The sequence below is a fragment of the Simochromis diagramma genome, unplaced genomic scaffold (assembly GCF_900408965.1).
Source record: "Simochromis diagramma unplaced genomic scaffold, fSimDia1.1 OVJJ01000822.1, whole genome shotgun sequence".
In the NCBI taxonomy this organism is placed as follows: Eukaryota; Metazoa; Chordata; class Actinopteri; order Cichliformes; family Cichlidae; genus Simochromis; species Simochromis diagramma.
Window position 1 is genome coordinate 2,694,937 of NW_024387520.1, and position 13,314 is coordinate 2,708,250.

The following is a 13,314-nucleotide window of genomic DNA, read 5'->3' on the forward strand; positions in this document are numbered from 1 at the left end:
TACAAATTTCCATACAACATTTAGAGTTGAGTTGTTTCTCATTCGTGATGTCTTTTCTGCAGTAGAGCAGTATAGCCAGTGGCAAAGAGTACTCGCTTTGTTTCAACACAGTCATTAAAACAGCTTTTTGATAATCACGAATAATGAGGGCCTTCTCTTTGAGATGCTGGTGTGAACTGATTGGCCTCATTATTTGAATTAAACCAAATGTTCTTCAGGTTTGAAGAGGACGGTGGTTGAACATTAAGTGTGATAATGGCTACCTGCTGCAGAGTGTGCTTTGGGGAAGCCTTTTTTCTTTTCCCCACGTTGTGCAGTAGATATTTAAACTTTGCTCAAAAGGTGCCATATAAGAAGGTCCTCTAAATATATTTTCTTTTTCTTTTTTTGCTGTTACTCATGCATAGGTAAAATCAGATGAGAAAGCAGCAACGGTGATGTTTCAACACAATTTCATATGCAAACTTTAAGATTTGTTTCATTTCAAATGTTTTATAATGTTTGCAAGTGTTTTCTATCACTGTCTTGTGGTTTCTTCATGTTCTCGCCTGACCTGATTCTACTTAGAAGTATACAGTGACTGCCAAGCGATCTTAAAAGTCATCTATACCACCCAAACATTTTAATGGGCGGCCAAAAAAGATTTGTTTTCCAGTTTTACCAAACCATCCTTTAAAACGGTAATTGGAACCAAGGAAACCAAAATGACTTTCTACAGTTGACTTGATTTTCTCTCATGACAGGGAATGCATTATGTTATTATCTTAACTTCCTCTTGGTCAGAGACCAAAGAATTGCTGAGCTGCCCATACTGCCTTCTCTTGTGTAGGCTTAATTTCTGCCTGGCTTAATAACTGACTGTCTCACACGCCCATCTGTTCAGTGGCTAAAGTAAGAGTAAGAAGCATAACTCCACTTGGAAGTTTACCATAAGGAGTCAATGACTGTTCACACAGTTAGTGAAAATATTTAGGGTCACACAGTTTTAAAACACTTAGGATCTGAGTTGTCCAGCATGACACCAACATTTTTTTGAAACACTGCAATCTCAAGTGCCCAGAGGTCATGCATAGGCTGGGAAAGAATGGGGTTGGGGGATTAAAAGGTTTCCAGATTGCTGCATTATGTGAACTGCAATTGGCAAATATCTGTGATGCGGGGATGGTTTGTGTTCGATTATCACCCCCCTCTCTGGTTTTAACTCGCTTCTTATGTCTTTGTTCCACTGCCATCCATTCAGTGTAAGAAAAAGCGTGCCAGATGCAGCCATTCATAAAGTTCCAGTCTGCTGGGCTTCTTAAAATATCACCACAAGAACTTTATGTAAAGACTTGAGGTAAAGACATTCTTTTAGAAGTTGGAGCCAAGACAAAAAAACACAAAACTCAGTGTAGATCAGTGGTTTTCCCTAGAGGCAACAATTGTTACACAGAAGAGGAAATCTGTGTTTTCTCTCTGAGTGACTGACAGCTGGTCAGCTGTCCCAACGTGACTGACACCCTACTTGCTGAGTGACAACAGATTACTCCAAACAACTGTCATTATTCGGGCATTCTCACTGTTACTGTGCAGCTCTTTCTTTTATTTATTTTTTTTGCCTTTATATTTTTTAAAGATGTTAAGAAGTCATAGAAAGAAGTACTTGTGGTTAGCAGGGAACCTTATTCCTTTTACATACCTACTCGGTTACAGGACCATGCAGAGCTGGAACCTATCCCAGCTGTCACACAACAAGAAGTTGCTAGTCCAACAGGGCTAACGCAGCGCGACCGACTGTTATTCATGCTCATATTCACACCTACAACAACATATTTAGAATTACTACTTAACCTAACATGCATGTATTTGGGCTGCGGTAGGAAGCTGGAGCACCCAGGGACAACTCATACAGGCACAGCGAGAACATACAACCCCCAAGCAGACAGACCACAGCCAGCCAACAGGTCCAAACCATTAGGCTGTGATGCAACAGAGCTAAACACTGCATCACCACAGGAACTATTTTCTTTCTTCTAAGCCGGATCAGATAATACATCAAACAATATATTATTACACTTCTGGTTTAGCAGTTTGAAAAGATAGGTGACCACAACAAAGTTTTTGCAAAAGTTAAGCTTATTACACAAAACCGCTTTTAGCATGAATATTGTGGTGGTTAACACATGTGAAAGCTGGTGCGCTTTCACCACCTTCACCATCCTGGACTTGAATGCACCAGTTCAAGACCAGGAAGGTGAAGGTGGAGCTGAAAGAGGATGGGAAGTATCGAACTACAAATATATCGTATATTTGAAGTTATATATCATATATTATTACAAATGATATCCAAGAGAAGAAATAAAGCCTATTTCTTTACTTTCTTCTTACTTCTTACACTTTGTTTTACATTCACACTATTTTGATTTGAAGAAATGTCATTGTAATCAATGTTTGCACTGCCACTTACATCACATGGCCTCTAAAGCTGTGGGGATAAGGTTTGGTTGTCTGGACTTCAAGGGATCAAGGTTCACTTTTGTCCAGAGCCAACTCCATTTACCCCACATTCTGCATTAAATAGTGGGTTCACAACCAAAAAACCAACACTCTGTCATTTTCCACTCCTGGTCACAGGTTTAACTTTTATCTGACACCTAAATTACAACCAGTTTTATGCCATTTTTTATTCTTTTTTTTTTTTTGCTTTCTTGAATAATGTGGTTGCCTTTGTGTGTGCCAGTTGAAGTCGTCCATCCATCTATTTTCTTATCCAAGTTATGGTCACACTGTGGAGCCAATACAAGCTATCACAGGACATGTGTACACCCAGGCCTGTCCAACACAGGGCTAAGACAGAGAGCATGTTCTCCCTGTACTTGTGTGGGAGGCACACTCACAGGGAGAACATGCAGAAATGCAGATTTTCTGTTATCGGCTTACGCGTGTACATACTGAAAGATTTTTGTCAAATCCACAGAAACAGAAAAAAAATAGCTACTCTATTGAAAGAGATCAATCCTAGAGACCACATCAACTGCAATAGTGTGTGTTTGCATATGAAATCGCTCTTGACAAAGGGAGTTACATACTGCATTAAAAATCCCAAATAATGTATGACAGGAGTGTAAAATGGGATGGAGCCTGGGTCCACCCTAAACGGGACATGAGGACTGACACTAATGGTGATCTTTACTCAGTACTAATAGGTCAGCTCACACCCATTTCCAAACTGAGCCTTTTTATTTATATCGTAATTAAACTCACAAGCTTTGCGACTGCATCTTTCATAGTTAAAAACGAAAGGATTTGTCCTCAAAATTGCCTTTGTAGTGATTCCTCCTTCTATAAATGTCTCTGGAACCACATTTTCTGGTGACACACAGACACACTTAAATGGAAAACAGTATTAAATATACATTAAATGAAGTCACTATAACCTTCATATTTCTGAGTTCAGGTAAGACAGATCCCTTTAGGCTGGAGCTGCTTTTATGCGGTCTGAGGTGGCATGGGGCCGGATGGCGACCGCCTTTACGGGCAATGTGATACGTGGGTCACCCAGAAGCCTGCACTACAGATCACCAGGATCAAACACTCTTTGATTGCCTCTTTAACCCGCTGGGTTTTACACAGTGAAAAGCTGCACCTCATGCAGGAGAAATGTTGAATGTTATGTGACTTGCAGATTTTAGTTTAGCATTGACTCAGCTGTAAAATGAATCCTGCAGCTAAAACTGAGTAGATGTTAATTCTGCTTAGATAAAGTTGCATTTTTCCCCCTTTGTTCAGTGTTTTTCTTTAAACAAAGTTTATAAAAAGTTATCAAAGTTATTTCAGTTTGTCTTTGTCAGAATATCAATTTCGCTTTGGTTTGCTCTTCATGCTATCAGACTGTTAATTTTACAGGTCTGTTTAAACATCAGACTTCCCATGTTTAGAATTCCACAGACGGTTGTCGATGTGGGATAGAGAAATCAGTTAAAATTGAAACACATTACCGCCAACTTTCCCTCGCCATCTCGCCCAGTTCTTCTTTTGCTACTTTGCAGGAGAGATTTGTTCTATGGGGAACTGTTTGAATGCCCCTGAGATAATACCAGTCCACTCAGGTATGGAACATACACCTTTTTTACAGCTTTTTACAAGGTCCCTCAGGGGCTGACTTTTCACAAGAGGTTTTTCACCTTAGCTCTGCCCTTCAGCTGGTTTCAGACACCAACACCATCATTTTGAACAATGAATGAACCTCTCTAGCTTCAGCAAACGCACTCTAGATCGACTCACCTTATATAGTTCTCTCTTTCGGATCATGTCAAGGAACGCTATTACTACAGTACTGATGGCACCTAAATGCAGTTTTAATAATTTTGCTTTAAGGCAGATAATGTTTGAGTGGTTCAGAGAAAATTCTCCGGAAAGGACACTGACTCTACAGACTGTGGTCTCTGGGTGTTAGAGGATGCTTATATCCAATTTCTCAATAAATAAAGTGATCATTAGCATGTTTAAACAGCATTCATGTTATCACAGAGCACTCCATGTTCATTTTAACAGCTGTTACACATTGACACTGTTGCCCCCCTGCCTGCTTTGTAGTAGCCAATAATGATGATCCTCAGGCAACTTTATAAGTCTTGCCCCCTCTCTTTATGTAAAAAAGCAAGACCAAAGCCTTCAGTTAACCGCCATTGTTTCACGCTTAGTTAGGCGGTTTTGCACAGTGATCAGAAATGACACGTTTTTATTCAACCTCATCAGTTTCTCTTGATGAACACATGAACTTTTGTCTTAGCACCTTAAAAACTGCATTCATACTAGCACACCAAATGCTCGCACGACGGATGAGACTGTCTGAAATGTACAAAGCGGTTCAGCGGGATGGATGTGAAAACTCCCTCACAGTGTTGACTGAAGTATCTTCTGTGACTCAAACTCAACCATCCATGTGTGCACCGCCCCGTTTCCATCGCCCAGCCTTGATTGGTGCGTTCCCCACAGTAGATGATTTATCTGTTTCTTGATATTTAGATGAAAAAGCTATGACATATCTTTTAATTTGCTATTCTCTTAGTTTTGATTACTTTTATGCTATCTGACGCTCATATAGGACTCTTACCAGCCAAAAAGATCCTTGATAAAGAAGCAGAGGGTACACCTCTAAGGCACACGGTCAAATTAGGGTTTTTTTCCCTCCTCCAATCTGTCTCATTCACTTTTTTTATGGGCCCCACCTCTTGACACTGACGAAATAACCGCGTGATTTAGGTAAAATTGAAGCTGTTCCGTGCCAGCGCTTCACGGTCTCAGTCGCTTTGTGCCCATCATTCCAGAGCAGGACACTACAACTGCGGAGCATCAAGGGGAACTGAGAGGCACGCCGGGAAGATAAGTGCTGCTTCCAATGTGGAACAGACCTATTTAGGCACTTTTTTACGCACGCATGTTGCGGACCGGGACTAATTCTGTATAAGGACGTAAATCTATTTTTGTACATTTTATGGAATAAAAATCATTTAAAGGTAAGTTTATTTCTGTTTGGATAGTTATCTTTGAATTAAGGAAGAATTGAGACAATTCGTTGCAAAATAACTGATTTCTATTGTTGGTTTGTTGCTTTTTCAATGTGTATTTTGCTATAATATTAAACAAATATTAAATCAAATGAATGCAACTTTTTAGAACACAAGTCGTTTAAGACAAACACACGCGCCACGATGTTGTCCTCAGAAAACCTGCACCGATGTGCAGATGTTTCTTGACGAGTAAGACAAACAATTCAGAAAAAAGGGTCTGTGGACTGGAGATTACTCCGCAGTCAGTTGTTAGAAATTGGAGTGACCATGCCACCCATGTCATAATTTCTGTGGAGTGTCCAGAAGCAACAGGTGTTCCTGAGAAGAAGAACCGTCGCATAAAGTGTTGCTATTGCCAAAAGTGGGGTTTTGAATCAATAACTGTACTTAAAGCGGACGATTGTGCTTCATAGCAAGGGACATCCCTGAACTGCGCTCGAACTGTAAAAGCCTGCAACCAATTAGTTTCCCTGTGATGCTTCAGTATTGATCTGTGTTCGTTTTTCAGCTTTCTTAGAGAGAGAAAAAGGGTTTAAAAAACTTCAGCAATTACATCAAGTCATGCATGTCTTTGTGTAAATATGACTAAATTATTTCACGTTAATCTAAGAGCAATATATCCTCCGTCGATATATGGTATTAAAATATTTTTACAGTCTCATTTATTTTCCGATAGAATGGTTCAATTGAATCGGCGTGGAGCTCGTGGGAGTTAAAGGCGCAGACTGCCATCCTGCAGTATTTTAGAGGATGATCTTTTGAACCTGCCAGTTGCCATTAGTGCGAGATTGTCTCCCTTTGAAAACAAACAATACTAGTTTTCAGTTAGCACTGCGACCCACCGCATGTGTTTATACAGCGGGGTGCAAATGAGGGTGAGGGGCTCGGTGCTCCTGTCCTTCTGTCTCCACAAACTCACAACTCCGACCCCACAGGGAGTCTTATATCTGAACCCCCGAGACATACAAAGCTCAACATCTTAGTTAGAGACGAATAAAAGATCATGCTTGGTAATGTTAGATATTATAAACACAACGTATTAAAATCACACTTTAGCCCGTTGGAACATCTATTTTTTCATGTGGATATTTTGCGAATACACATGCTTAATAAATGGGGAGTATTTTTTTCTCTCCAGACCATAATGTTAGAAAAGTGCTTAAACAGACTTGTCTGTTATAACCTACTGTAGGAGTTGCATTTCTCCATAAGCCAAATGTGGATGCAATTAACATTTAAACTTTAAATTTCTTGCTTCCTAAGCTGCACTCCCTTTCCTTTTTTCTTCTTCTTTCCAACAGATGATACTGAATATAAAGCATGTCCTGTGGTTATATTGCCTCTGTGAAGCTGCAGCTGCAACAGGTAAGCTTTGAATGGGTTAGTTCTCCTCCCTTGTTTTTTAGTCACTCCTCTTTCTCCCGCTCCCTGGCTCCATGCCTAAGTTTTGGATTTTCTCTGTTTTTCTTTTTTTTTAGTCACTCCCCACCCACATCCCTCCCTCCATTCTTCTCCCTGCCTCTGCCCTTTTTTCCCTTTGTATTCCTCTACTCTTCTTAAAGCTCCAGAGCAACTGTTTAGCATGTTTGATAAGTTTCTTCCAGTCTTTGCTGTGTGAAACCTGCAAGACTCTACTTAGAGGTAGGTCAAGAGGAATTGAGGGTTACAATCTAGGACCTGCATACTACTTGTCCCCATAGCTTTGTCTCTGTCTCTGGGTATGGGATGGACACCTTTCAATTAGACTCTGCTTCCAGTCTGGTAGCTGAACAGCTGGTTTCATCCCACATCCTAATAAGACCCTCTGTTGAAGCACACAGACTCACACTTCTTGGACTGTCCGCACGGAGCATTCCTCCCATTATTCCCTGTGAATGCTTTTCTACCCCATCCAAAATAACTGTAATCATCTTATTGCCATTTGCATTTAGAACTTTATCTGACATGCAGAATACACATAATACTGTTCACTGACATACTTCTGTTTTTGTGGGTTTGCTTATTTAGTTTATCCTTTTTTTTAAAAGCAGGAACATGCACAGAGCTTAGCAGCAAACTTTCATGAAATAATACAACCATGATGACTTTCCCTCTTTCCCTGATTATCTATAACTTGATGCAGACATGCTGCACATACACTGCCCTTGTGTTGAATATGTTCCCACACCCATCATTTTAAAGTTGAGGTTTAACTTTCCAAGAGTCAAGTCATAATGGATGCTTTTTTAAAGGCTTGATGCAGTGGTCACACCCTATCAGTGCAAATGACTTGTGCATTTCATACTGTCTGATTCGATCTGTTAGGATAAGAGTGAAAATTGAAGAGGAGATATGTGCATTTTGAATAAAATAAAACAATAAAGAAGGTTGCCATTAAAATAGAAACATTAAATGAACTTGCACTCCATCTAACTCTGGCCTTTTGCCTTTCAGCCTCAAATGCATTATCAGTCATCCAACCAGTCATAGGGTCCCTCTCAGGGAAGGTAAATCTTCCCTGCTACTTTTCCACATTCCCAACCTCAGCACCAGTCATCAGTCCCAGTGGAACAGTCGTTTACAACAAGGATTACTTGCGGATCAAATGGAGCAAAATACAGGGACGAACAGAGTCCACGGTGCTGGTGGCACAAAATGGGATCATCAAGCTAGGCTCAAGCTACAGTAACCGTGTATCAGTACCCAGCCACCCTGAAGTTGTCGGTGACGCCTCGCTCACAATTGTGAAGCTGCGTGCCAGTGATGCTGGCACTTATCGTTGCGAGGTCATGTTCGGGATTGAAGACACCCAGGATACTGTTAACCTTGATGTCAGCGGTAAGAGATTCCCAGTATCCTTCCTCTATTATGGTGGAATTAGACAAAAACTTTAAAATTGTAGAGGTGGGATGCTGCAAAACGTAATAATAGTGAAATGTCACACAAGTGCTGACAGAAATGTAAACAGGATGAGAAAGTTATGGGCGTCCTTTTGCTTACATTGATAGCAGCAGCTAACCGTTAGTCATGCAAAGTAACCACAGCTTTTATTTTAGAGGTGACGCTCTCTTGAAAAAGAGTCAGATGACCTTTTTTTTGGTAATTTTCCATATCAGCCACAGCAGTGCCTTACTTCCAGTGATTATCAGTTCATTATCCATTCAAACACAGTGCATTGCTGTAATCTTGGGTGCCACCGTGTCAGTATGGATTTTTTATTTTATTTTACGGGCACACAGGAAGCGTTAGTATGTCTGTGGGAGGCAGTATTCTTCAGCATCCTAAAAATGACAGCGTCCTTATGCTGGTAGGGGATGTGGTGAGGTGGGGGGTGGGGTCATCAATCCTTACCTAGTGTCATGTGCATTCTACATGCTCTCATTTGAGAAGTACGCTGGGAGATATAACTCATGTAGAAAACATGGGTGGGGGGGGGGGGACACTCAGATAGTTTTGGTTTTCACTGGTTTACAATCTGCATAACCTCTTTTCCAACTCTCTGCAATGTTAATTATGACTATCAATCATATCTTTTGCGTCTATTTACTGTCCACAAATATGGGGATTTCAGGGCCATGGCATCATATGGAGTTCTCTCGTTTGTTTGTGGTGAGCTGCATTTTGCGTCGCTCCTTCATTTATTGCAGAGATCCTTCTTTCCAAAGAAGCTGAGTGACCTAGTTATATCACACATAGAGGGTGCTTTATAGGACGTTTGCCATAATTTACAGCACTGAAGTTAAACTAATGACTTTCAGATCACTCTATGCCTGAGTTTTTCATTTTCATTTTCATTTTTCACTGCTTATTGTTAGGTGTTGTCTTTCACTACCGATCAAGCATCAGCAGGTACACTTTGGACTACCAGAAAGCTGTACAAACTTGTGAAAACGTTGGAGCAAACATTGCAACCTATGAGCAACTGAAAGCAGCCCATGAGGACGGCTTTGATCAATGCGATGCCGGTTGGATTGCTGACCAGACAGTGAGGTTAGCTGCATTTCAGTTGCCTGTCCCAGAGACAACAACACTGCTGTTTAATCACGTATGCTCTATATGTCCGACTGAATTCTGGAGTGATGTGAAAGACAAAGACTTTAAATTGGCTCTTTGTTTCTCTTTTTTTATACAGATACCCAATTACAAGGCCAAGAGAGGGCTGTCATGGCAACCTTCCTAATAAACCTGGTGTCAGGTCGTATGGAACCAGAAAACCTACAGAGACCTACGATGTGTACTGTTATGTAGGCAAACTGGATGGTAAGTAGTGGATTGTCCTTCCGTAGCACTGACCCATGTTTAGTCTGAACTTAAGAAGCCTTCAAATCATCATCCGTGCTTAAGTACATTTAATTTTTACAGTTTGGAAACACACTTTTGTTCTTGTTTAAATATAAAAGCTGGTGAATGTGGGTGACCTTTTTCCAGTTTCCTTATAAGTGGGACTTGAAACATATTTTCTACAGTGGTTTTTGAATGAGACACCAACAAAAATGTGATAATGGGGTTATTAAAGGTCTTTGGCCCAGTTTATGGGAAGTCTTAGTTTGTCTTTTTTCTCTGTCCATCCTGTTATTCCTGTTATTTACTAAAGTGCTTTATCAGCTACCTTAGGATTTGTACTGCACAGTCATCTTAGTCAACACAATATATGTTCAAATATATTTGTCACAGTCTTCAAGTCATAAACGTGAACCCATCCGCTGAGGACATATACATATATGCATATACACACCCCTCATCATTATTGTGTGCATTAGAGAATAGAGATGGACGAGAAATGAAAGGACAAAATCGATAGAGATGACTGACACGTTACAGCGGTCTTCCTCTGGAACTGAACAAGGAGAATTTTGGCACCCCACAACAACCTGAATATTCATTTCCATTATATTGTAATATTGTCTCAGTTTTCTGACCATTTATGATCTAGGAACAGACATGCTTGGCGGATGTGGTTTGATGTGTTCGAGGTTGTCAAGTGTAATAACTTGGCCATAAATCAACCATGAAAATTAATGAGTGAGCTGCAAGACACTGACTGCTTTTTTTCCTATAGTTATGTAATTCCAGGGATCTTATAATATAGATAAACAAAATGTGAACTCCATTTATGCTTATAGCAGTCATCAATATGATATCTAAAGAGCAGGAAGGGTCCAGTAAAACCACCGTGTAAAATACTGAAATCAAATAGGTTTTTTGAGGATATAACGTATGTTATCTGTTTTTAAAAGGGAAAACATTCCTGTGTGAACGACATCTCCTAATCTCAATGCCCTTGTAAATCAATGGGATGAAACCATCAAGGGATATTTGAAACGTTACGCCCAAAACTAACTGAAAACATATAGGCAGTCTGCCATCGTCTCTTAATGTTGTTTGGTTTTAGTTAAGATCTTGGCTTTTAGTACCCTTTTCATTTATATAATCCTGTGAGCATAGACAAACGTTCACGCTGGTCATTCTGCAGAGATTCTGACATGAACATGAAGGAAGGAAACAGCAGGTGTTTGCTCTACCCACTTTGGGGAAACCTAATGTCCTGCAATACAAACATATTTATGGACAGGCCAAGCACATTTTCAGCATTGCTATCCCACCTCAGAATAATATAATGAAAGAACTACTGTTGTCCTAAATATGATTGGTGGGAGATGTTTTGGGTCTCTGCCCTGCACAGCTGTGACTGATGTCAGCTGTGTTGGTTTTTTCTGAAAGGTCAGAATGGACTAAAAATCTAAAGTATAGGCTATTTCAGTATGTTTTCAATCTAAAAATAATAAATACATTTTAAAGGAGAAATTACTTCTGATCTACTAGGTAATAAACCCTCTTTTTGTGTTGCTGTGACCACAGATGATTTGTTGCTATTTCGCCTATGTGCATCTACATTTGCCACTGTTTCTCATTATTTTTTATCAGGTAAAGTCTTTTATGCTCCCGTGACCCATAAGATGACTTTTGAAGAAGCCAGTGAAGAGTGTAAAAAGAGGAAAGCTGTCCTGGCAAGTCCTGGACAGCTGCATGCTGCTTGGAGACAGGGGCTGGACCGATGTGACTACGGCTGGCTCTCCGATGGCAGCGTACGGCATCCTGTCGCAGTCCCCAGAACTAAGTGTGGCGGAGGCCAACTCGGCGTGAGGACCATGTATCGCTACAGAAATCAGACTGGTTTCCCAGAACCAACTAGAAAGTTTGGGGCTTACTGCTTTAAAGGTAAAAACTCACTCCAAGATTCCTGTTGTTACTTCTTATTGCATTTGGAGTTTGAAATGGAACAAAGTGTTACCTACATATGCGACGTATATGTTAGAAGAGACAGAAAGTGACCAAAGACACAGACCACTCCCTAACAAAACCATGCTTGACTGTAAGGAGCTATGATCTCATCTCCTACATTCACTCCTGCTTCTCCACCCTTTGATTTTCTGTGTCTTTGCACCACATTACACTTTGCCATATCTGAATCAGATTGACCTTTTTAACATATCTGAAAGCCTCTCTTTCCTCCCTCTTAGTTTGCGTCTGTTTCACGCCTTGCGATTGCATAGTTTCAGTAACAGCAAGGGAGGATTTTCTTCTGAGCACGGCATGTCATGTGCCAGACTACAGCATCCCGTTGACCTCACTGTCTCAAAGTTTGTCTCCCGCCCATTTCTGAGGCAAAAAAGCGAGCCAAGAGAAAAGTGAATTCATAGTGGTAAACTCTGTTTTCTTTGAAAGCAAAAGACTGACTTTTTTTTCTTGATTGAGGAATAATGACCAAAAGTTTGCTTAAGAGAATGAGAACAGTTTATATCTGTTTGACTCTTTATTGCTTCCAGCTGGGCTAATCAAGGTTTCTTAAGCTTTACCCTCGTACAACCTCAATGTTATTGTGAATCAAACAAAAACAAGTTAATGCACTTGAGTGAAATTTTGAATATATCAATCTTGGTAATATATAAAGTCAAATTAATTGCACATTATAACAAAGAATCAACCTAAACACTAAATAAGATCATGAGGATTTTTTTTAAATTTTTTATTTTCGCCAACTCTTGCTGCACACTGTGATAATTACTGACCATGAGAGGGAAAGGAATTATAGCTGTAGATCTTTATAAATAGTGACGTTTCATGGTTGACTGGAAGTAGGCAGAATTAGACTTAATCCCTTAAAATGTGAGCGTTCTTAACTAATCGGTTTTCCTAAAACAACAGAAAATGACAGGTGATAGTTGCCATTTAGAGAAACACCAAAAGCAACTAATGCCACATCTGTCAGCCTTTTTAGCCTCGCTATCTACCACCTTTCCATCTTTCACCTCTCATTTCCTCTGTCAGTTTGCTGTCTGTCATTCTCACTTGTACTTATCAGAGCAGACGTTTGGATAATGGACAAAGCTACTGCTGGACTTCTAAATTCAGTCATCCTTGCTGACCTCTGACCTGGCCTTTCCATCTTTACAAATGAGAAGTTGGACAGATAAGCCGCCCACTGCCTGGCCATTTACTGCCCCTGGGCCATGCTAACTCTCGTAGTGATAAGTCCCTGCAGAGTTCACGCAAATGGGCCACCTTCAGCTTCGGCTCTGTGTATTTCATGTCAGCCCTCTCACTCGTGTTGTATTTACACTCCCAGCGTAAGTGCTTTTCAAGTACTCTCTTTTGGCAGGATTCACTCCATCATTTCCTGAATTCCCACGCCTGATCATATCTTAATAAAAGGAATATTGTGTAAATCGACTCCACTTAGATTAGACAAAAAGACGAAGAGAGAAGAGGTAGTGCAGTGGGA

At 40.3% G+C, this 13,314-nt stretch overlaps 1 protein-coding gene across 1 annotated transcript in view; it reads left to right on the forward strand.

Annotated features, from left to right (window-relative positions):
* Positions 1–5,100: 5,100 nt before the first annotated feature.
* The window catches only part of LOC120725950 (versican core protein-like), a 26,736-nt gene continuing 18,522 nt past the window's right edge, over positions 5,101–13,314 (forward strand). Inside the window, exons 1-6 of the mRNA XM_040019075.1 lie at positions 5,101–5,498; positions 6,854–6,917; positions 7,986–8,369; positions 9,347–9,521; positions 9,664–9,791; positions 11,457–11,750. Of these exons, the coding sequence (XP_039875009.1) occupies positions 6,854–6,917; positions 7,986–8,369; positions 9,347–9,521; positions 9,664–9,791; positions 11,457–11,750 (1,045 nt within the window). The 5' untranslated portion in view covers positions 5,101–5,498. The remainder of the gene's footprint in view (positions 5,499–6,853; positions 6,918–7,985; positions 8,370–9,346; positions 9,522–9,663; positions 9,792–11,456; positions 11,751–13,314) is intronic.